At 46.9% G+C, this 24,150-nt stretch overlaps 1 protein-coding gene across 4 annotated transcripts in view; it reads left to right on the top strand.

Annotated features, from left to right (window-relative positions):
- TBC1D1 (TBC1 domain family member 1) overlaps window positions 1–24,150 on the top strand; it is a 192,564-nt gene that overhangs the window by 76,477 nt on the left and 91,937 nt on the right. Inside the window, exon 1 of one of the 4 annotated variants that reach the window (XM_084799509.1) lies at window positions 547–743. The exons of 2 other annotated variants lie outside the window; for them this stretch is intronic. In XM_084799509.1, coding sequence (XP_084655635.1) covers window positions 714–743 — 30 coding nt within the window. In that variant the 5' untranslated portion in view covers window positions 547–713. Of the gene's footprint in view, window positions 1–546; window positions 744–24,150 lie in introns of those variants that run through there. One more of the 4 variants, XM_084799510.1, reaches the window with a different exon arrangement.

Below are 24,150 nucleotides of genomic sequence, written 5' to 3'. Positions count from 1 at the left end.
AATTATCAGGGGCTGGTCCTACTCATCCTGAGAAGTTAGGGGGAAATGCCGACAGGGGTAGGAGCAAACTCTGGAAAGCTGGGCTGCCTGTTGTTCCAACTCTGTGTGACATGACATTAAGAGAAAAGGAGAGGGAGAAGCAGGGGAAGAGAGAGAGATAGAGAGATAGAGAGATAGAGAGAGATAGAGAGAGAGAGAGAGAGAGAGAGAGATTGAGTCACACACCCCCACCCCCTACCCCAGGGAAAGCAGGGCAGCCTTGCGTTCTCTCCAACTCTACAGTTTTTAAATGAAATAAGAGGAAGAAAGCGAGAGACTAAGATTTCAGAAGTTGTACGAAAAGGCCGGGACTTGTGGAGAGTCGTACCCTTCCTCAAACACCCCGGGCGTCCACAGGGGCGACCCCTGCACATCTCAACTTCCCGCGTGAGCAGGTCCGGATGGGCGGGGCCAGGGGGCGTGCCATGCGGGGGGCGTGGCCGGAGGAGCCCCCCCTGCATCCCGCCCACTTCCCTTTCACGCCCCACTGCCCGGGCCGGCGCGACCTCTCGGGCTGTGACGCGAGGGGAGGGGAGGAGTCCGCCGCCTAGCCGCCGTCTCGGGACGATGCTCGCACCCCGCCGTTCCCCGAGCCCGCCCCCGGCCGTCCGCAGGCCCACGGGCTGGCGCGTGTGAGCGGGATCGGCGGGAGAGGAGCAGCCGCCCGGCCCGCGATGTCACCATTGTTCAGCTGGGTGGCCAAGGTAGGCGGCGGCGGGGAGAGCTACCGTGGGCCGGGGGCCTCCAACTGCCGGGCGCGGCGCGGGGGTGGGGGTGGGTGGTTGGCAGGCAGACGCCAGGCCGTTCGAGCGAGCTCGGAACTACTTTTCATTCATTCCTCCCCGCACCCTGCCAGCTAGCTACCCAGAAGGCTTCGCTCCCGTTGCCCAGCTGGGGAGACTGAGGCACAGTCTGAGTCCCAGGTTGTAGGTCTATACTGTGGGACCGACTTTGCCCTCCCGGATCCCGTCTGCTAGGGGTGGCTGGGGTAGGTCACCGAGGGTGTTGCCTGGCCTTTTAGCCTTTTTACTTGGAGCTACGTGTGTGAAATGTAACTTTCTGCCTGCACAAAGTTTTATGACTGCAACACTCCCGGCTTTCAGGCCCACGCAAGGCTGCTTAAACTAAAAAACTTGGCAGAATTGCCAGGGTTTCCTCTAGTCTTGCTGGGTTGTATGTGGTTTGACTGATGCGTTGCTCCCGCCCAGGAAAGACGCCCAGCTCCTCTCGTGGATACCGTGTGTGTGTGTGTGTGTGTGTGTGTGTGTGTGTGTGTGTGTGTGTGTGTGTGTGTGTGTGTGTGTGTGGTGTGTGTGTGTGTAAAATAACTTAAACCCGTTAGCTCGTCTCTGATCCTTTATAAATAGTAATTAGGTGGGTGTTATATCTCTAGTTACGATGTGAGGCGTTGTGTGTGTTTCCTAATTACATTTTTCTGAATACCTGTTTGGGAGCAGATGTGGCTTCGCCTGTAATTTAGGTAATAAAATGGAGACAGAAACTAGATAAGGGTTAGTTATGAGATGACACAAGGAACAACATTCCACCAGAGTCGCCTCTGGAAGCAGCTGATGGTGCATTGAGAGGGTTGTTAAAAAAAAAAAATGAACTTGTACATAAAGTATAGTTTTCCAATGGGGGGGGGGAAATGAGATCCACATTTTTGCTTTTAAAGAATCTCAAGCTTTTCTAAGTAATGCTAAACTTAAAAATAATATTAATATAGCTTATGAAGTGATTCAGAGTATGTGTATTCTTCAGGTGCAGACTTGAGTTGCTTTGTTGTTTCTAAAATCGTGCTCAAGGGGAAAATTTGATCTTCACAAAGATGTCTTATTACAACACCAGCAAGGAGTAACTGTAAAGACCTGCCATTTCTTTCTTTCTCTTTTTTAAAACGGCTGCTGCTTCTGTGTTTTTCAGTTTTATTTACTTCTCTGGAACATATATAAAGTTGCAGTTCACTGTAGGAGTGAGCTGGACCTTTGTTTGCCTTCGGAAGAGGTCAGCCAGCCACACTATGTACTCTGAGTACATAGATTTTGATTCTGAATTATGTCATTCCTGAGCTGGTGTTAAAACCTTAGGCCACCAATAGCCAAAACAAAACAAAACAAAAACCCACTCAGTGTCCCTAGAGCAAATTTTTCTTCAGCTGTCACTTTTTTTTTTTTTGAGGAAGGTGCTCACTGTTTACCCTTGGGTGGCCTAGAACCAGCTAGGTAGCTAGGATCCACCAGCACTTAATCTGGTCTCTCACATGCTGGAATTAAAGTTGTATGCTCCGTGCCCGGCCATATATATATATGGCCTCCTCAGCTATATATGGAAGTAATGTCAGTCTTGGCTTCAAGAACCTCAGTTTCAACAATAACAAATCAAACTAAAACAAACCCACAAAGCAAGCAAGAAAGCTTCTTGGGATCATAGACTGTAAGAGTGGCATTCATTTTACGGGGACCCGTGCAGACCTGCGCTTGGTTTGTGGTGAAGATTTCCTATTTTAAAGTAGGGAGTGGTCTCAGAAGACGGAGGCATAGGTACCACACGCAACGGGCATAATCCTAGTGTGCGTTTATATTCAGTTTAACGGTGCCCAGGATCGCTCAGGTGTACACAGGCACGGCCTCACACAACACCTGCCCACCGTTCAGCTCGTTTTATTTTCCTTTTGACCTTCGGAACCAAAGCTCTGCACCTGGCCGAGAAGTAAAAGGGGAGTGGGTGGTGTTGATGCAGAGGGACACCTGAGCTGGCATTTTCCTTGTGTGGATGGTGACTTTGTAACCTGGTGAGAGCCGTTTAATCATGAAGGAACAAAACCTAGGTGGAGTGGTGGGAGTTGAAGAGGTTTTCTTGGTGGTGGTTTTTGTTTTAAATGAACACACCGTTGTCCTGCTTTCACTGGGTCCTGAATTAGAGCACAAGTGGGCACGGCTGTGCATTGGATAAAAGATGGGGCAGGGCTTTAAGTACAGTTTCTTCCTGAATCTTCCTGGGGTACTTGTCTCCCCTCCCCCTTAATCAGTACAAAAGAACTTGTCAAGCTTTTATGGTTTTTAGACTAAACCTGCAGGTGTTTCCTCCCAAGCCCTGCAGCTTTGAGCTTGTCTCTTGGTTGACTCTTTGGCTCTGTGTATCTGTTAGTGAAAATTGACCTCAGAAAACATGCCAGGCAACAAATCCACTTGGATTTGTACCTGCCGCAAAGCTTGTGAATAGGGCCATTGCTAGTATCACAGGCTTTCGAGTATGTGTGTGTATACCAATTTACATATGAAAATGGAAAAATAAGCAGACTTGCTGCATCTTAAATTCAAGGTACTTGCATATGATTTGTGCCATGTATTATTTTCCATGGCTTTAGCGAGTACATGTTGGATACTGTTTGTGTGCCAGGCAATACTAAGGTTCTACAGGTTCACCTTACACGGGAGGATTGCCCTTTAAAAAAATGTGCACATTGAAGACTTTCACTTTTGTTTTTTTTTTTTGTTTGAGACAGAATCTCACTATATAGCCCTGAGTGGCCTCTGCCTCCTGAAGTTTTTGTGTGTTTCTGTCAGGGCGAGGGCAGTCTTCCCATAAACTCATGGAGGCTGTCCTCCTGCCTCGTCCTCCTGCGTGTTGGGATTAAAGGCATACACCACCATGTTCATCTCATACCTAAGTTTTATAAGGTAAATATTTTAAGATGCTTTAGGAAAGGAATAATTTATTAAATAAGTAGTTGATCGCTAATTAATAAAGCCAGGCTTTTCATATTTTGTCAATAGGTCATGTAACACACAGGTACGGACGGTGCGTCTGCTGGATGCTGGGCTGTTGTGAGGAGCTGGGGGGGTTCAGCTGTGGAACGGTAGGGCAGTTCCCTCTTTTTGTGGTCTTTACTTTCTAATCAGGAGAGACAGAGAAGCAAATAGTTAAGCAAGGTAGTTTCAGCTGGTGGTCAGTGCTAGGAGGAGAAGTAGACCAAGAGGGTGTGGAGCCTGGGTGGCGTGGGCCCCGTACCTCAGCTTGCTCTGGGGCCCAGCTGCAGACACCTGGTACAGAGAGGCAGACTCCAGCTCCCGGCTCAGGTCAAGGAATGGGCGTTCTGAACCCTGGGCTGGGTTTGGAATGACCTTTAAACCCAGTGGGGAGCCAGTGGCCAGTGGATGGGTAGAAAGGGAGTGGTGGTGTCCACTGATGGATGTTGTGGATGAAAGGGACCCCTTGGGCTGTGCTTGGGCAGCTGCGTCCCTGGTAGGTGAGAGTGGTAGCCCTGACGTGGCTGGTGAGGAAGGCCGGCCGCATCCTTGTCCTCCAGCTTCTGAAAGGATCTGGCCGGCTGGCTGTGCTCAGTCTACTTTCCTGGAGCAATCTGTTGTTCAGGACTACAAGCGCGTCTTGTTTCTTTGATCAGCTGTTTCCAACCACAGCATTCCCACAAGTCCTGTCCTGGCTCCCAGCTTATATTGACTCACCTTTGAGGCTCTCTGCAGGCTGCAGTAAGGCCACCTTAACTGCCAGCGGTGAGCTGGATTTGCTCCTCGGTTTACCAGAACACAGCGTAGCCGCTGTCCTAGGAGGTGCTCATCAGGCAATACTGCAGTATGCTTGATGTCAGTCCTACGTTGGTTTGTCCTTGAGATGTGTCCTTCAAGCACAGACGTTTCTACATTTAATTAGTGGTTGGTTAAGTTTAATAAAGAGTAAAGAACTCCTTAATAGTCAAACTATCCCTTGAACTTGGAAAATGTGCTGCCTCTGCTAAGCACAGCTGGGGTAAGCCACGCTTGAGTGCAGCCGCGGGGAGATGTTATCTCTGCTGGTAGTGGTGCAGATTCTCCTGGGCTAGTAACACAAGTGTGGTCTGTTCTTATGAGGAGAGAGTAGAGGGATGCTGCGTGGAAGGCTGTCTCCAGCAGGACACAGCCCAGAGCGGGTCTCAGCATGAGGAACAAGTTAATCATAGCCTGTTCTTGGCCGAGTTTGCTAACTCGTTTTGTCTCCGTGTGTCTGTGCCCTAGTAGTCCATTTCTGTCAAAACCTTTCCGTCGTCCTCTGCCCTTTTACGGAGGCACCTCTGATTAATCATTCATTTGTTGGATGAGTGGAGAGTAACAGGAAGGGAAGGGTGGGGCTGGTTTTGACAGACGGCTAGAATTACATGGGGAAAGCCTGGAGTACGGCGTGGGGACCGCAGTCCCATGTAAGCGGCTAGGCTTGGGGTGGCATCTGGACACCCATGAGGTGTGGCCTCCTTCAGAAAAGCTGTCGCTTTATCATGGGCGGGGCACTGGGGCTCCTGGAGGGACTTAAGTGATCTTCCCTCAGACTTTAAGCTGTTGGTCCACCATGTGAGATGCCTTGTGTTGTAGTTATGTAAGCATCCCAGCTCTTCTACAAGGCTGCAGACACTGTGCAAACCGGCACAGGATGCCTTCTACCACTGCATGAAGTGTGTGCGGGTCACCTGGGTGTCCTAGGTGATGTGGCTGTGGCTTCCTGGGTCTAGATGGAACCCTGTGTACTGCATTTCTAGTAAGCTGCTGGGTGATACGGCTGCTCCAGGTCCAGGGGCCACACTGTGAATAACAAGAATCTCATATTTTTGTTTTTTTGTTTTTGTTTTTTTAGAACACATGCCATGATTTCACTTGGTTCTCCCTGCCCCGAAAGAAACCTAAAAAAAGAAAATTAGTCATCTTGAAATTGGCTGTCTAGGGAACCAAAGTAGAAGAAAATGTTTGTACCTCAATACTATGGCACCTTTTTTAAAAATTTGAATCTTTTATGTGGTAACTTCATAGTCTTTGGTCTTGTACTTAACTTTGCATTGGGATATTACCACAGTCTAGAAATTGGAATAGTGGTTTAAAAAAAATAGTGTATATGGATGCTCTATCATATATACCTGTATGTAGGAAGAGGGCATCATATCACATTATAGATGGTTGTGAGCCACCATGTGGTTGCTGGGAATTGAACTCAGGACCTCTGGAAGAGCAGGTGGTACTCTTTAACTGCTGAGCCATCTCTCCAGCCCTGGAATAGTGTTTGATTAAGATGATATCTTGCCTCCTCTTCTCCCTTACAAAAATACAGTGTTTATTTTCCTAGACACTTTCTCTGTGTAATCTTGGTTGTCTTGGAATTCACTCTATAGACCACTCGGCCTCCAATTTAGAGATCCACCTGCCTCTGCCGCCTGAGTGCTGGGAATAAAGGCGTGTGCCACCACCACCCAGTAAAAATACAATGTTTAAAGTGGAATTAGAGCCAAATGTCACAATGCTAGCCTTTAGCCCCAACACTTGGGAAGAAGAAGTAGGCAGATCACTGAGAGGTAGAGGGTAGCTCAATTTACATAGGGGTGGAAGGCAGTCAGGGCTGCACAGAGCAAATAGGAAGGAAATGGTATTTGTTTCATAGAAAAATTGAGTGGAAGACACAGAGGTTTCCTGCCTAGCCCTGCCTGCACCTTCCTCACTGTCTGTCCTATTACCAGGACCCATGCTGGGCTGGCCCTCTCTGGCATGGACAGAACGGAGAGAGAGCTGTTTCAGATGTCAGTGTCCTACAGAACAGTCCAGTTGCCTTTGGAACCCTCTGTGCTGTGCCCGTTCTCCCCTCTGAACCTGTGGTGAGCAGGGAGCTTTTCATTGTATTCCTTTTTTTCTATAGAGAGCGTCGTGTACTGGAAATCTTAGCATATATATCCTTTCCATATTGGCTCCTTCTATTTCGTAATAGACCTTTCTACTTCCTTGTTTATTTTTTAATTTTTATCTTATGAGTATGTTTGTTTTGTCTGTATCTGTATACCAGGTGAGTGCCTACAGATGTCAGATGAGGGCATCAGATGCCCTGGAACTCCAGTTATGAACAGTTTTGAGCCACCATGTAGGTGCTGGAAATCGAACCCTAACCCCCTAACACCCAGGCTTAGTAGATCATTTTTTACTGCTGAATAATAATCCATTATTTGGCTGTTTTGTAGCTGACCTATTTACCTCTAAAAGAGGACCTTAGTTATATTTAACTTTTGGTAATAATAATAAAGCTACTGTTACCCTGCTTATAGGCTTTTCTGTGGGCATACATTGTCTACTTTTTTGGGTGGAGACCATGGAGCATTTCCGGGTCATATGGCAAGAGTCCTTTCACTTTTGTGAGGAAGGTCCAAACTCTCTTCCATTTTGCATTTCTATTTGCATCAATAAGGAAATTGCTTATTGATTGCTCTGTGTCCTTGCCTGGGTTTGGTGGTCTAATGTAAATGCAATTCTGTTTTTGTTTTTTGTGGCAGTAGAAGAGATTTTTTTTTGTGGCACACGCATTATATTGGCGACAGTTGACAGCAGGACAGTTGCAGAATGCGATGGGCCAGGGACAAAGGACCAAAAGGGGCTCTTTGGGTTGTATCAAATAAGGCAGGGTCCTCAGAGCTTGGTGGTGAGGAAGGTCTAGACCGCTTGAGACAGAGTACTGATGCCTGTGTGCTCCCTGACAGCGGAACCAGCTTCTTCCATTCCATTCTTGGTTTCTTTTCTTTTCTTTCTTTCTTTTTTTTTTTTTTTGAGTTTTTTGAGACAGGGTTTCTCTGTGTAGCCTTGACTGTCCTAGACTCACTCTGTAGACCAGGCTGGCCTCGAACTCACAGCGATCCACCTGCCTCTGCCTCCCTTGTGCTGGGATTAAAGGCGTGTGCCACCATGCCTGGCCCATTCGTGGTTTCTAGCGTTTGCTTCTGCTCACCACGGTAGACAGGCTGGTGGTTTACGTGACCTCCGCCTTTCCTTTTGCACTTCACCTGGCACTTTCTATTAGCTTCCACTTTTATCACATGGTGCCCGTGTTTCTCCAAGAAAGATGGTGCTAACTAAAGCAGCAAGCTAGATTCTGATAATCCTAACAGGAATGCAGTATTCTACATTGTCTTGTTAGGTTTATCTGGGAAAAAACCCACGAGAAGATCATCTCCTAGTGTGGGTGCTCTCGGATTCTCTTCGTGCAGACTGTTTTATATCTGTCGTGTGTTATGACACGAGATGCGCAAGCTGTTTACGTCACCACAGTTGCCCAGGTTCACTTTGCTCGCCCTGTATTGTCATCCTAAGAAGAGCGTCTCATCTGCTTGTTCTTTACTTTCTTTTGTTTATAAAATCTATTTTCCACTAACATCAAAATATGCTTAGGAAACTAGGAAGACCACTTGTAAACGCAGACTGTTTAGAACCCTGGTTGGATGGGTGGGTGAGGTGAGTGAATGGTGCACATGTGCAGCGCTGGGCGCTGTGGGTACAGAGATGAGGTGCCACTCCCATCCTTTGAGCATCTTGCAGTTTAGTTGGCCGAGGAGACCTATGAAGGAAGATTAATTGTAATGTGAATATAGCTGTGTGTAAACGGCTCCGTCAGGGCTTTGGGGAGACTCGAAGACGAGCTCGGAGTGAAATCTTCAGGAAAGGGTAAGTGGAGGTTATGACTGGGTAGGTCATGGGAAAAAAGCATGGCTAGGGAACACTAGTCAAAGTTTCCTGAAGTGCCTGACTTATCCAGGATCGTTTTCTAACTCTACTTGCCTTGTTTTTAATCTGTGTGTGTGTGTGTGTGTGTGTGTGTGTGTGTGTGTATGTGTGTGTATGTGTACACATGAGTGCACATATCACATCCTGTGGAGCTGGAGTTACAGGTGCTTTTGAGCCACCTGACATGGGTGCTGGGGTCTGAACTCAGATCCTCTGCAAGAGTTGCAGGTGCTCATAACTGCTGAGCCATCTTCCTAGCCCAGTGGTTCTTAACCTTCCTAATGCTGGGATCCTTTAATACAGTTAGTGCCTCGTGGTGTGATGACCCCCAACCAGAAAATTATTTTGTTGTTGCTTTATAAGTAATTTTTCTGTTGTTATGAATTATAATGTAAATATCTGTGTTTTCTTGATGTTTTTAGGCGACCCTATGAAAGGTTTGTTTGATCCCCTGAGGTCTCTACCCACAGTTTGAGAACTGCTGTGAGTCCAGCCCCTTGCCGTGTTTTTGACAGGTCTTTTTTCTTTTTCTCTATCCCTCTAATTTTTTATTAGTTCTTTTGAGAATTTATTACAATGTCCTTTGATCTTTACTAACCCCCTCACCAAACTGCTCCTAGATCTACCCGCCTTTCCTACCCACCCACATTTCTGTGCTTTTTTTCTTTTTAAATCATCAGGTCCTGTTTATGCTGCCTGTAAGTTTCCCTTTTCCTCTTCCCACCTCATCCCATGTGTTTTCCTCCTCATACCCCTTCCCTCTCAAATCCCTAGCCTCCTCTTTTTAAGTATATATAATATATATTAATATAAATATATGCGTAAACACATAGTACAACCTGCTGAATGCATTTCAGTATTACATGTGTATGATTTCAAGACTAACCACTTGGTGCTGAGTAATCAATTAGGGGGCTTCTCCATGGTGGAAGACTACTATTACTCCCACTCTCGGAATCCTTATTGTTTGTTTTTTTCGAGATAGGGTTTCTCTGTGTAACTACCTGGCTGTCCTGGACTCTCTCTGTAGACCAGGCTGGCCTCGAACTCACAGAGATCCACCTGCCTCTGCCTCCCAAGTGCTGGGATTAAAAGCATGCCCCACCACCGCCCGGCATCACTCTGAGCATCCTTTAGTTGCATGTTGTTATTTGTCTAGGGGTGGTACCCCCGTGAAATTTCGTCCTTTACATGTCTTTTGGTGTTCTTGTTCAGGTCTTGTTTAGACAAACGTATGGTAGAGATATCACGAGTGACCTTCACTTCTAGGAGACATGACGTCACAGCAGAGGTCCTGGTCCTTTGGCTCGTACAATCTTTGCACTCCTCTTGCACATTCTTGTGTTTCCTAGGTGTCACAGCTGGTAGTGTGGACAGCACCTCTGACTCCAGTCTTTTTTTCATCTCAGGGAAGGCCTGTTATTTTAGCCACCTTATTGGGACTTGAGTAGAGTCAGAACTGAAGGGGCCTTTTCTTCTGTCCCAGCACATCCTGTTAACGCCTGTGGCTCAGGTGTGGCCATTCCGGTGGAACTTAGCCTGCTGTTCAGAGTAAGGGGAGTGGAGCCTTGAATGTGATTCCATTTGTTCTTTTCTACGTAAGGAAACCAGCACCCAGAGTGACGGGGTCAGTTTTGGTCACTAAGTTCACATAGCCAGTTTGTGGCTGAACCTAACCCCAAATTTCTTGTCTCTGGGTTTTGTATCCATTATTATTGCCTTGCTGATTTGCTTGCATTTTTCTCAAACTATTCTGAGTCAAAGCTCTGCATGTCTTTGAAGCAGTGTATTGTATTTCCTCGTACTTTACTTAATCACTTGAGAGCATACATCTGAATTTCAGATCAAGATGGCATGGAAAATGGGTGAGGTAGGTAGGAATTGTGAGCAGTGGTTTGCGTGAGTGGAGATCCTGTAACTTTCAGTGGGTGTCTGTCATAAACACGAGGCCCCTGTGGTCCAGGAGAGCATCTGTGTGAACTGTGTGTAGGGAGCAAGGATGGCCTGAGTCTTTGCAGAGCAAGAGCTATTGGAGTTCAGTGTGGCAGAGAAAGTAGTTCCCTGGCTCTGGGCTGTAGTGACCCACTGGTCCACTTAGTTCTCTGGCTTTTGGGAAGACTCATAGGCAAGGAGCTGCATGTGGAACGTATTTCCTTCCCTCCAGTAGGGTGACTGGTTTTGTTTGGAAAAGCATTACCCACATTGGACATTTAAGAGGCGGGAAACTTGGGTTAGTGCTAAACCACCAAGGAGAGGAAGGATGGTTGCATTTCTGAACACTATGTGTGTCAGCCAGCATTATTTTGGGAGAAGTCAAGACCATAACTTAGCAGATTCTTGGAGTAATTGTGATACTAGTGCTGTCATGGGAAGAGCAGTGGGATAGCACCAAGAGGCCAGTTCTGAGGTGATGGCGGGCTCTCGTTTTATTGGTGACTGGAACCCCCCTCCCCCCCCCGTTCCCCTTTCTTTTCCTTTACTTCCTCTTCTCCTTCCTTTGCCTTTTCCCCTCCTCATCCTCATCCGTGTCTCTCTCTCTTGCCCAGGTTGGCCTGGAACTCACGGTCTCTCACCTAGGCCTTCAGTGCTGAGATTACAGGTTTGCACCAGCACACGTGGCTGCTAAGCTTTCTTTAGCTCAAATTTACAGATCTGACTGATATAACTACATCTTTCCAGTCAGTCTCTTAGCTTGGCTGTGTTTGACTTCCCTAGGCCCCAGTTCCTGATCTTACGAGCATTTGGAATCTGTTTTTGTGATTGCAACTCGGGCAAGAGTCATAAACGTCATCCATCTCCAATAAGAGGGAACAGGCCTTGGGGTCAGTTCTGTCTCACTGTTTCTAAATGTCAGTAAAATGGGGCTAAATAGCTCTCCTTCCGTCTACTTAGCATTTAGCTGCTCAGTGTGGAACAATTCTGGGCCAGATTAAGCACATAAACGTGATTCTTCAACACTGCCTCGTTGCGTTTGTGGATAGAGAAACTGCAGTTGCCTAGTTCTGTTCCTTTTCATTTATGGCTCAGTGGGTAGGAACACTTGGTGATCTAATGCGAAGACATGAGTTCAAATCCCTAACAGGTATGTAAAAATCCAAGTATTCCATGTGCACACCTGTGACCCCAGCACTCTGTGGGGTAGAGTTAGGAGGCTCTCTGTGAGTGTAGCTCTGGGTTGAGTGAGAGACCCCATGTCAAAAGCATAAGGCAGAGAAATAATGTAGCAAAGCACTTCCTCTAATACCCTCGTCTGGCTTCTGCGTGTGTGCACCATGTGTGCTCCCACATGCACACTTGCACACACCCATTCACTCATACACACACACCTGCTCAAGGAGCCGGGACTAGTGTTGTCTATGCCTCGAAGCTCAGGCTTAGGCCCTGACTGGTTTCTGTTGTTTTGTCATGTGGTGCTCTTGCTCCATAGGACGGAACAAGAACATGATGCTCCCGTCAGGCATCAGGTCATTTAGATCCGATAAGAGGAAAATGGGGCAGAGAAATTACACGGGTCTCTGCCACCTGGAGCCTGAATGTCTTTGTCCAAGGTCACAGCTCTGCGCTTTCCCCTTTCTCCTGAGCCCAGGCAGAGCGCTCCCCAGTTTCTGGCCCTTTTTCCTCTCTCAGGATGCCGTTAAGAATTTCTTAATGCCAAGATTTTAAACTAGAAAAAGTTGGCCAACCAAAGGCGTAGACCTTCCAGTTTTGGAAAACTTTAAAAATAGGAAGTTTATTTGTTCAGTGAAGTGCACAGTTGCAGGCCCGCTAAAGGCAGAGAATTAGCCAAGAATGGTATTTTGCGGAAGTTCTTTTTACTGGGTGGACCCAAAGGAAACCAGTCATTAGGTGAAAATAACCTCAGATCTTTGAGACAATATTTGCTTACAGTCATTTTGTGACTGTTTCTATTGTCAGTTTAAAAAAAAAACATACAATGTAAGCTTCTAAATATAAAACACAAGAGCTTATAAAAATTGACTTCAGAAACAAAAACTCACTTATGAGTAATAAGTTACTGGTTCCTTGTATTTCAATTGACAAATTATATGGTAAGCATGAAATCCTACTAATATATGTACTATAGTCAAGGCCTTCTTATTCCAGAAATAGCCATGTTCCCAAGTTTCCAAGTGAGTGGAAGGATTTCTAAAATATTTTCATTTCTCGAAATCCATGACTAATGCCTAGGAATTTGCAGCAGCCCGGCGTCTCCGTCCGTTCTGCTTGACTTCGGTGTGCGTGAGGAACACTGCACACAGGCAGCTCTCTAGTGTGTGAGTCTGCTGAGGCTGTGCTGTGTGGGTGGTTGTCCTCCCAAGACGGGCTTCGTGTGCTAGACCAGGAGTGCCTGCAGCTCCACTCCGGTGCTCTTCAGTGGAGCCCTGTGGTGGCTCTAGACATTTGCTAAGAGTCCTGCCTGCTCCAGGTCTGTTGTGCAATTTGATACATTATTGTGCAAATCCACCATGCTGTACAGAGTGAGACGTGACCTCTAAGAGAAGGCAGGTGTGTGCAAAGGAATGGAGGCTCTACAGAGTTCCAGGACAGCCAAGGCTCCACAGAGAAACTGTCTGAAAAAACAAAGCAAAAACAAACAAAAAAAATTGCTTGTAGTTGGCTGTCTATTTTTAAATAGTGTTGTCTTAAAAAAAAAAAAAGATTTAGGCCGGGCGTGGTGGCGCACGCCTTTAATCCCAGCACTCAGGAGGCAGAGGCAGGCGGATCGCTGTGAGTTCGAGGCCAGCCTGGTTTACAAAGTGAGTCCAGGGTCCAGGACAGTCAAGGCTACACAGAGAGACCTTGTCTCAACACCCCCCCCCAAAAAAAAGATTTATTTATGTTCATGCATGTACACCTGCATGCCAGAAGAGGACATTAGATACTATTATAGATGGTTATGAGCCACGATGTGGTTGTTGGGAATTGAACCTGGGTCCTCTGGAAGCGTAGCTAGTGCTCTTAACCGCTGAGCCATCTTTCCAGCCCTACTGTTGTCTTTTAAAAAGTGGTTTCCAGAGGGCTGGGAGAAAGTTTAGTCAGTAGAGGGCTAACTGTGTTAAGCATGAGGACATGCGTTCTGATCCCCAGCACCCATGAAGATGGGGTCTCATTGTCAGTGACACGAGCCAGTGATCCCAGCACCAGGGTGGGGTGATGGCTCAAGACAAGAGGGTCTCCGCAGCTCATTGGCTATGCTGTCCAGTTTGTCTCGGGTTATTGGGTTCCAGGTTCAGTTGGAGACCCTGTCTCAAAAATAAGGTGGAGGGCTGGCGTGATGGCTCAGCAGTCAGGCGCACTCCCAGCTCGGCCAGAGCACTGGGTTCGTTCCCAGCACCCACAGGGTGTCTAACAAATGTCTCTCACTTCACTTCTAGGGGATCTGAAATTGTCTTCAGACCTCTGAGGTCACTGCACACTTGTGGTGCACCAACACACATGCAGGCAAACACTCATCACACAAAACAAAAATAACTGAATTTTAAAAGGTGGAGAGCAATAGAGGAAAACGCCCGGCCGTGATCTCTGGTTTCCTCATGCCTGTGCACATATGTGCATGCACACCTCCACATATATGTGAGTAAACACACACGTGCACCACACATATACTGTTGTTTTCTGTCCAGGAGCCATAGATATGCTTTTGTGTGTGAGTATTTAGAAAGGGCCGCGGTGTCGTGGAGCCCCTGCCTGCTGCTTTAGGTGTGTGTTTTCCCATTGCTCTAAGAGCTGCAAGCTTTATCTGTATTGAGTAGACAGGCAGCTGAGTAGAGGTAAGGCTGGAGGAAAGGGTGAGTCTGCCTCAAGCCTTTCATGCAGATCCACAGTGGATGCCAAAGGTCTTCACTATCCGGGAGCACCTGTTGCTAAGGATACAGTGAAAAACTGGTAAGATTCGGGTTCCAGAGATGTCCCCCACAACATGTTTCTAGACACACGGGCATATGTTGGTGTTGTTGGCATATGTTGCAGGGGTAGTCGTTATATGGGCATATGTTGTTGTTGGCATATGTTGCAGTAATAGTAGTTGTTGTTGTTATTATTATTAACTTAGAGTTTTAGCCAGTTAATAAGTCTGATGCCAAAGAGTACTTCATCCCAGTGCAAAGCAGACCCTGTGATCTGGGAAAACAGCTCTGACTGGGGAGGCCTGACCCTGTTCCGCCTGAGCTCTGTAACTTGGTGCCCCTCACTCTAGCCTTTTGCTACGCCTCTGCCCTCCTGCCCGCGCCCCCCCCCCCCATCTCTAAGATGAGCAGGGTGGGTGAGTGAGTGCAGGGTCCCACCCAAGAGTTATGGAAGAAGCTGCATGAGTGAAGACATGGAGGGAGCCTCAGGATGCCTGCGATTGAGAGAGGGCCGTGTGCAGGGGAGCTGCACGCGCGCGCGCACACACACACACACACACACATACACTCACACTTACACACACACACTCACACACATACACTCACACTCACACACACACTCACACACACGGGCAACTGGGTCCCTAGCTTGGAGGAGGGGACACACACACACACACACACACACACACACACACACACACACACACACGCAACTGGGTCCCTAGGTTGCAGGAAGATACACACACCCTGGTCCCCTGGAGAGCACGGGTGACCCGGGGAGTGAGGAGGGAGACCTGCTTCCTGGCGGAGAGAGTGATGGGATGTTGAAGGCCAAGGTGCCTGAGACACAGGTGATTCCTTAAAGAGCTGATTGGGCATTTGAGTCCAGTTTAGAACACAGTTCAGAGAGAGAGTTGCAAGTGAACCTGTCCTCTGCTGAGAGCTGGGAAGGTGGCAAGCTATAGAGGAACACAGCCACCCCCAAATCCTCTGGCCCAGCTGAAGGAGCCCCGGAAACCCTCTGCTGGGTTTGGAGAGTAGATGCTAAAGCAGCCGTCCAGGTGGCTCCTCAGGGGATATGAACCGCATCTAAAGGGGGCAGTTAGGCATACACTGCTCATGCCCTGCCTCCATGGGCTTATTCTGATTTTATTTTCCCTCTTGTCCTTGTAAACGAAGACAGAGTGTCACTTTGGACAGTGTCCTTAGGATTCAGAAACCTTTGTTCCCTCTTGATAGATGGAGTTTTAATAGGGGGTGGGGCAGGGTGGATCAGAAGAAGTCTCGAAGCTTCTGGCTGCGCTGTAGTGCTCCCTGGCATGGGAGAGCCAGCCAGCCTGGGCCGGTTCCCAGCAGCAGCTCTTGGCGGCTGCAGTCTCCTTATCTCTTGTCAGGCTTGGTTTCTGCATTGGTTCTCGAGGAATGTTCCTGATAGTGAGTATCTGATCCTGTGAAGAAGTCAGCGTCCCTCAGTGAGGGGAGAGAACTGAATTCCATATGCCCTGTGCTCAGCAGGCCCTTGAAGGTGGAGGCTGTAAGTAGGCTCTCGGTGCCCTCCACCCCAACCCTACTCCTTAAATTAAAAAAAAAAAAAAAAAAGACACAGAAACGGAATATATTTATTGGGTACCGGGTGACATTTGGATCACAAATCAGCGAGTCACTCACTGTCTCTGGGTCCTTGGCTCCTTCCCCATTCTCTGCTCAGAGCTTCGCAGACTTTACAGCACTCTTGTTGCTGCATTTGACGTCTTCTAAAACCAGAACCCGTGCAGCCTGGTCAGCAAGAGGGGCTGTGGCGTCATGACCCCTCTCTTGATGTGAGGTTGATGTTTCTCCTAATGCCCTAGGGTTTTTGTTCCTTTATTCTCTGGATGTCCAGGTCGTTCTGTGGGCTTAGCCCAGACGTCCAGCCAACTCAGGTCCCTAAGTCTCATTCACATGAGCCTTTGGCAAGCGGAGCCTGCCATGGGTGCTTAACCTGCTGAGAGGGGCTTTTGTCTTCTCTTGGTTGGCTCTTGTATTTGCAACTTATTTATAATAGTGTGTGTGTGTATGTATGTATGTATATATATACTGTGCTCCTGATGCTGAAGAATTTTACTTTTTTACTTTATATTTGTTAGCTTGTTCACTTTCTAGAAGTCCTTCCCTGACTACAGTAGACAGTAACTTTGAAAAGACTGGTGACGGTGCTCCAAAATGGGCTGGCTTCAAACTCACCCAGATGGATCCCCCAGCATCTGCCTCCCAAGTGCTGGAGTTAAAGAAGGCTGTGCTACCACACAGACCCCCAAAGTGTGCTTCAAAAACGTTTAAACCCTTTAAAGATTGTAGCACTAATGTGTACAGTATAGGGGAACACACCATCCAAGTATGAAAATAACAAACTACTGTGTGAATGCTGCCCAGAGCTTGCCACACATAGCCTCACTTGGCTCTGTTTAGCGGCATGTCTGCTTTTTTTTTTTTTTTTTTTTTTTTTTTTGGTTTTTTGAGACAGGGTCTCTCTGTGTTAGCCTTGGCTATCCTAGACTCACTTTGTAGACCAGGCTGGCCTCAAACTCACAGCGATCCGCCTGCCTCTGCCTCCCAAGTGCTAGGATTAAAAGCGTGCGCCACCACGCCCAGCCCGGTATGTCTGATTTGGGCCGGGAGATGGCTCGGCAGGTCAAGGTGCACGCTGCACAGGCTGGAGATGAATTTGATCCCTAGAACCCACATGGGAGTGGGAGGAGAGAGCCCATTACAAAGAGCTGGCGCCTGACCTCTGTGTGCAGACTGTGGCACGTGGACGCCCCCTTACGCATCACATATGCACAGTAGCAAAAAATATCTTAGGATGAAAATATGTGGAAGAAACAAATAGCTTTTCATACATGTATGTTATTACTAGTTATTTTGAAAAAGATAGGTCAGTTTGGGAGAGGGTAGGGGTGGTACATGGAAGGGGTTGGAGGGAAGAAAAAGAGAAGTGATGTAGTTATGTTTTAAATTAAAAATATCATTTGTCTTGAAAACAATTACATTGTTTTGGCTGTTGTACCACAGTGGTCTAAGGAGCCAGTTTGTACAAGCCAGCATCCTGCTTTCACCCATGGCACAGTATCCGTTTTTAATTTTTATTGTTCAGTAATACATCTCCCTAAAAAAAGAACTCATGAATATTAAGTCATAACTTGTGCTCAGATTTCCAGTTTTTGTTTTCTTTCTTTCTTTTTTTTTTCTTTGCCCTCTGCTGTCTCCGGGCACTCTCCTGTGCAGTTACCAGTTCTCACCCGTTTTAATCTGAACCAGTTCTGTGACTCATCCCTGCGGCCCAGTCTTTACCAACACTGCCTGGTCGAGGCTCCAATCTCTCTTGGTTGCTAGTTTCTTCCTTCACTAGCTATTTCCCCAGCCTCGGTGTGAAGAATAACGCCGCGCCAGAAGTGTGGCCTTTCTTTAAGAGGGTGTGGGAAGAGCTGTTGGGCACATTGCCCCAAACTATAAGGAAAGTTAGGAATGCAAGCCTATTGTTTTGTTTCCATTTTAACCTATATAGCTTATCTGTAATGCTCTGGGGCATTTTCACATAAATATATGAGTTGAAGTGAAGCAGTGTTATATTTTCTGCTTTACTCTTGTAAGGTAGAAAAGCTAAAAGCTGCCATTCATTTGCCATTAAGGTTAAAGTATGTGGAAATAAATCAGACCTGATATCTGGCGTGAGAGAGTCTTGCAGTGTTCGCTGCTGGGAGTTGATGGAAAAGCATCTAGAATGAGAAAGAGCCTCCTGCCTTCATGACTGTCACATGTGACACACAACCCAAGCAGCAGGCTCGTGACGTAAGCATGCAAGGACCCTAGCTGTCAGGGAGGGCACAAAGTTGACAATTGAAAATACTCAGAATCCTGTCAATTTCTGTTTTGGATTATGTTATAGGCAAAGGCTAACTGGACAGTAAATTTCATCAGACTTAAATTGTGTACTCAACATTTGGAAAGAGCTGTTTGCATTGTTTGCATTGTTGAATTTATGTCATACAGAAACCAGTTCGGTTACAATAGCTAATAGACACGGGTTTTGTTTGAATTTACTTTCTTCTTCTTTTTTTTTTTTTAGAATTTACTTTCTTAATGGAATTATATTTTGTCATTTTAAATGAGAGACTGGGTATAGTTTCCCATTTCAACTGGCTTTGGGATGGTAGAGATGGCCTTTGTGCGCGCGCACACACACACACACACACACACACACACACACACACACACACACTATGGTCCTAAAGGAGATAATGGTGGGTTGTGGCAGTGGGAGATGCTCCTCAGCACTGTGGACCATATAGCCTGAGTTCTCTAAATGGGTGCAGAAAAGAATTTCAGAATGTCAGTACAAAGTGAAGTTGGCTTGATTAAGTAGAGGACTGTGTTCAGTAAAAGCAAGCAGGGGAATTTATTAAGTAGAAAGATGGTGTTTAGGAAATCAAGAGAATCAAGTCTTTGGGTTTTTTGGATGGCCCACTTATAGGCAAACTTTAAATGGAGTCAGGGAATTCTTGTTGAGTATAGTTGGTGGAATAATGGGAATTCCAGGAATGGAAAGCTCTTTGGTCTCTCAGTGCAGTTTTCCCAGATGTCGTAAGTCAGGTGCATTATGGGAGCAGGTAGTTTTGTAAAGCTAAGGACATGGAGATGCCATTATAATAAAGCAAAGGACCCTGGTGATTTCTGTCAGCCATGTTGGGCCTAGCCAGTTTTGAGCTGTGTTGCTGTAAGGTGAGTCTGGTTGCACCAGCCTCTAGCCACCTTCGCCCCTTGCCCCGCAGCCCGCCGGCCTATCCAGCCTACTCCAGCTCTCTTAAGGAGTCCTAGCTGGAGTACTCCTCTCTTGGACTTCTTCAGTTCAGTGGTCCTTGCCCTGGGCTCAGGGGATAAGAGGTTGGGTACTACAGTGGGATGGGAAAAAACATTATATTACACCTCTGCTTTCATCAACTTCCAGCTGGAGAGTGATGTAACTTATGCCTCTGATTGCTAATGAACACAGCAAGACCGGTATCATTAGCAGTTCTGGTAATGTTAATATCAATAAAATCACAGCACTAGCCTCTACTCTTAATATATATATATTTTTATTTATTTATTTATTTATTTTTATTTATTTATTTATTTTTGGGTATGGTGTGTGTGTAGGCCAGAGGTCAACGTCAGATCTCTAGTTCTCGCTACTTTGTGTTTTTGAGACAGATTCTCTCACCAAGCCTGGAGCTTATCAATCGCCTAGACTAGCTTGCCAGGGAATTCCAGAAATCCTCCTGTCTCCATCTGTGTTCCCACCTCCACCTAGCACTGGGTTAAAGTTCACTGCCAGGTCCAATTTCACAAGGACACTGGGGATTGAGACTCAGTCCTCATGCTCGTGTGGCAAGTGTGCCCCAGCCCTACCATTGATGCCTCTGGTGTTTGGGGCTTCCCCTGGCCCCTACCCCACACCAACATCAAGTTCTGCAACTTCCCAGGCCTCAGCTCAGTTCGGTACTGATGACAGTCATTCCATAGTTTAAGCAGAGGCAAGGGCTCTGTACCCACCGCAGGACTCAGTCCCACAGCATTGTACCCACCACAGGGCTCAGTCCCACAGCTTTGTACCCACTTCAGGGCTCAGTCCCATAGTGCTGTACCCACCTCAGGGCTTAGTCCCACAGCGCTGTACCCACCGCAGGGCTCAGTCCCACAGCATAAGTAGAGGCAAGCAGCTCTTTGTGAGTTCAAGGCCAGCCTGTTCTACAGAGCAAGTTCCAAGACATCCAGGGCTACACAGAAACAAACAAACAAAAATGCTTGTCTCAAAGAGAAAACCCATTATTATTATTCTTTTAAAAGGAGGGTGGATTATTGCAAAATGACAATACTTGTGTTTGGTCCTTGAGATTGGCCCTTTAGGCCTGCAGATCAGTCCAGGACCTTAGTCTTGGCCTCTTTGAGAGGAGGGAGAGGGAGAGGACTGGGCAAAGGCAGGCGTGCACTTTTCCTCTCCTCGCTCTTTTCAGCAGCAACAGGCCTGAGTGTTACCAGCCTTAAAGTGATGGACCTCTTAAGAGCATCAGTGTAGAGACGCCCCTGGGTATAGACTCAGCCCTGAGGCCAGGGGCTGGGGAGGGAGAAGGGTGCGCAAGGGAGATGTGTTCCACAGGCAAACACATGCTCTGGGAATTTCACTCTGTAAATGAGATAGTGAAGGAAGAATGCAAGATGGATGCCTGGGTTCTGCTGAGCTAGCTCATTGCTTCTCTTGTGTTTCAGCTACTTAGAATGAGATGAGGCTCCGGCCGGACAGCGCGGCTGTGGCTGCTTATGAATCTGGGGCATTGCTCATCCTACTGAAAGTGAAAACTACAATTTGATCCAGTTTCTGTGCATTAGGCAGAGTGTGCTCAGCAGTGTGTTCCTCTCAGTGTGTGAATGGGGTTCCCGTCCAGTGTTTAAGTTGCTGAGGCTTAGAGCTAGCAGTGCAGCCTCCTTGGGGATGACTCTGTTTCTTGTTGCCTGTCACCTGGGCCCTGTGGAATATCCTTCTTTTCTTCTGGTTCCCTGAGGAAGAAAGGCCTTACCTTTTATATAAGAAATGAAGTCTAGCCTTTGGATGTCTGGCCAAAAACCCAGAAAATCTCTCTGTTGTGTTCTTGGCCCTGTGGATTCTGCTTACGGGTAAGCAAAGGGTGTTTGTGAAATCCCAGAGCGAGAGTGCACAGGAGCTCGTGACATCATCCTTTGGCCAGCCGCTGTCATCACGGCAGATGCCACTGACCTCAGACATGGACCTCATGTGAGGAGAGGAAACAGGCATTTTGGAATGGCACATTTTGGCCCAGATGTGAGACCGTGTTAGAAGCTTTGCAAATGACGGTGTCTTCCTGTTGGGTTTTGTCACTGGTGCTCTGTGCAGTTATTTTTTCCAACAGCAGTCTGGGCAAGGGGAGCCCGGGCAGACAGTGTACACAGTGGTTCACTTGGGTTGTTTCTGAACATTGTTTTCAGAATATGGCCTACATTTTTATTAAGTCCTTTCTTGCATGGGAAATAAAAATGGAGTTAAATTGAAGTCCCTGGGCACTTTGGTGGCTAGTTTTATCTTAAGAAGGGTCAAGTGTGGGAAACACAGAAGTCTTCCAATCTGTGCTTCAGTTTCCTTAAGACAGCTGAGCCTCCTTTCTTTGCCTTCCCTCTGCGCTTAGCACTTCCCTCTTGTAGCCCATGGTGTCCCCCTTGGTCAGTGCCTCCCCTGCAATCAGTCATTCCCTCTGTGTAGTCAGACTTGGTAGTTCTGTCTTCGACAGTTTGCTTGTCTTTGTGGAGTGTGGCTGGGACCCACCATGCAATGTGGTTGGACACCCCCCACTTTGGTGTGGCTGGGACCCATCATGCAGTATGGCTGCTTTTGCCCCATTTTTCTTTGCTGAAGTCTCAAATAATAAATTGTGTGGCATAGTGAGCATTGCATCTGATGAGGGCAGGCGATAGAGACATGGCACGAGGCATGGCTCTCCTCTAAAAATGCAGATGCTAGGGCCCTGCCTCCCAACAGTCTCTCAACAGCAGACGTAGGGTTTAGGTGCCCAAGACCTGGTGCACAGCACCTTTGGGCTGAGATTAGATGTGGAAGGGATTGGACCGAGGACCTGTGCTTTGTTCAGATTACATTCAGGAAGTTGAAGAGTTCTTACAACATTGGTGGCTGCCAACCAGTGTTCCTACTTTTAAGATTGTTTTAGAAACTGTAAGAAGTGACTTATTAACTTTGTATGCCATAGTGTGTGTGTGTGTGTGTGTGTGTGTGTGTTTTGCATATGATACATGTGCGTGTATAGTTGTGTGCATGTTTGTTGGTGTCAGCTATCTTCCTCTATTGACTCTCCTCCTTGTTTTCTGAGACAAGGTCTCTTTACTGTGAACCTGGAGCTTATTATTTGGGCCAGGCTGGACAGCCAGTCAGGCACCTGCTGCCACGCCTGGCTTCTTACCCGGGTGTTTGGGATCTGAACTCAGGTATTCATGGCTTTACAGGAAGCACTTTACCCATCAAGCTGTCTCCTCTGGCCCATACTTTCTTAGCTTTTCTGAGCTACCTCTAGCCATGGTTTTTTAACCTTATAAATGACATCTTTCGCTTTTCTTAACTTCCCCACCCTGTTAGGTGGGTCCTACAGCCATTAAAGTGTTTCTTATGGCTCACCTTTAAAAAAAAATATGTTTGGGAGAAGATGTTAGCTTTGTAGACAGTTGTAGTGAACTTGTCATATAGGGCTTTTGTTGTTGTTTTGTTTGTTTTTTGTTTGTTTTTTTTAATGTCTCTGGAAGGTCTTCTTGGGATTTAGAAACTGCTCATGTGACTTGTCATTTCAAAACTAGCGATGCTGAGTCCTGTCCCAGAGGCCACAAAAGTAAGGCAACCAATGAGGACGGTGGCTCCCTGTGGGATGCACTCATGGTCATCATGTCATCCCTGCCCAGAGGCTTTTGGCCAGACAGCATGCTTAGTCTCTCCGGAGACAGAGCATCTAGTTCTTTTGGTTAATTATAAGCTCAGTGTAGGCGCTGAGCTACTGCTTTACCCTGTGAGGCCAGGACAGACCGGATGGACCTCAGCACAGGACCACTCTCTGTGAGATGCAGTTAGCTTCGTGTTCTAGTCCCTAACTGGAGCTCACATATATGTGTCTTATTTCCCTGGCTCTGAGCCCCATGAGGTCAGAGGGAGTCATGGCTTACTGATTGGAGGAGGTGTGTTCAAGCTTTCTTAGTTGAATTTCATCCTGTGAGGTGAAACGGGTGTGTGGAGTTGGGGCGGCAGGCTGCTGCTGCTTTTGCTGCTGCTGCTGCTTCTGCTGCTGCTGCTGCTTTTGCTGCTGCTGCTGCTGCTGCTGCTGTTTCTCTTTAAATAATGTAATGAGAATTGGTAAGATACTGTCAAGAGGTTTGTATGAAATTAAAGGCACAGGAGGTGTGGTGAAGAGAAACTTGATTTAATGCAGCTTATCCCTCATGGTCAACAAACAATCACTACTTCTTATTATCAGTAGACTATTTTTCTACTAGAATTACTTAAAAAAAAAAAAAACTAGCCGGGAGGTGGTGGCACACGCCTTTAATCCCAGCACTCCGGAGGCAGAGGCAGGCAGATCGCTGTGAGTTCGAGGCCAGCCTGGTCTACAAAGTTAGTCGAGGACAGCCAAGGCTACACAGAGAAACCCTGTCTCAAAAAACCAAAATCCAAACCAAACCTATTTACAATAGGAAAACATTTCTTTGGAGGGACAAGGCAGCATTTCCTGCATCTTTTTGCAGCTTCAAAATGTTTTCCCTTATATAATAGGGAAAGCCATTACAGTCTTAGAGATAGTAATCACTTTTCAAACTTTTGTCTCCATTTATTTTATGCTGAATTTATTCCTGTGGCATAAGCTTTCGTTTGTTCTGATTTCTTCTTCTTCTGTGCAACCTCCTCTTCTGGCTTTGGATCAATTTGTTTCTTTTCATGAGGCTCACCTCAGTGATGCAGGGTCAGTCCTTCCATGTGCTCTGTAAGTTTGTCGGAGCGTCTCAGGCACTTCCTTCACCTGGATATATATGTCCAAGGACTAGAGACTCTACATGTATACTGTTAAGCTCAACATTACTTAAGCATGTGCAACAAAAATTCAGCTTTTTGTTGTTGTTGTTGTTGTTGCCAACCCTGTGACCAGCCCCTGTTTGGCCTTGGGACACCT

This window comes from Acomys minous (genome assembly GCF_964271855.1).
Source record: "Acomys minous genome assembly, chromosome: 10".
Taxonomy (NCBI): Eukaryota; Metazoa; Chordata; class Mammalia; order Rodentia; family Muridae; genus Acomys; species Acomys minous.
This window is presented reverse-complemented; position numbering and strand designations above follow the sequence as displayed.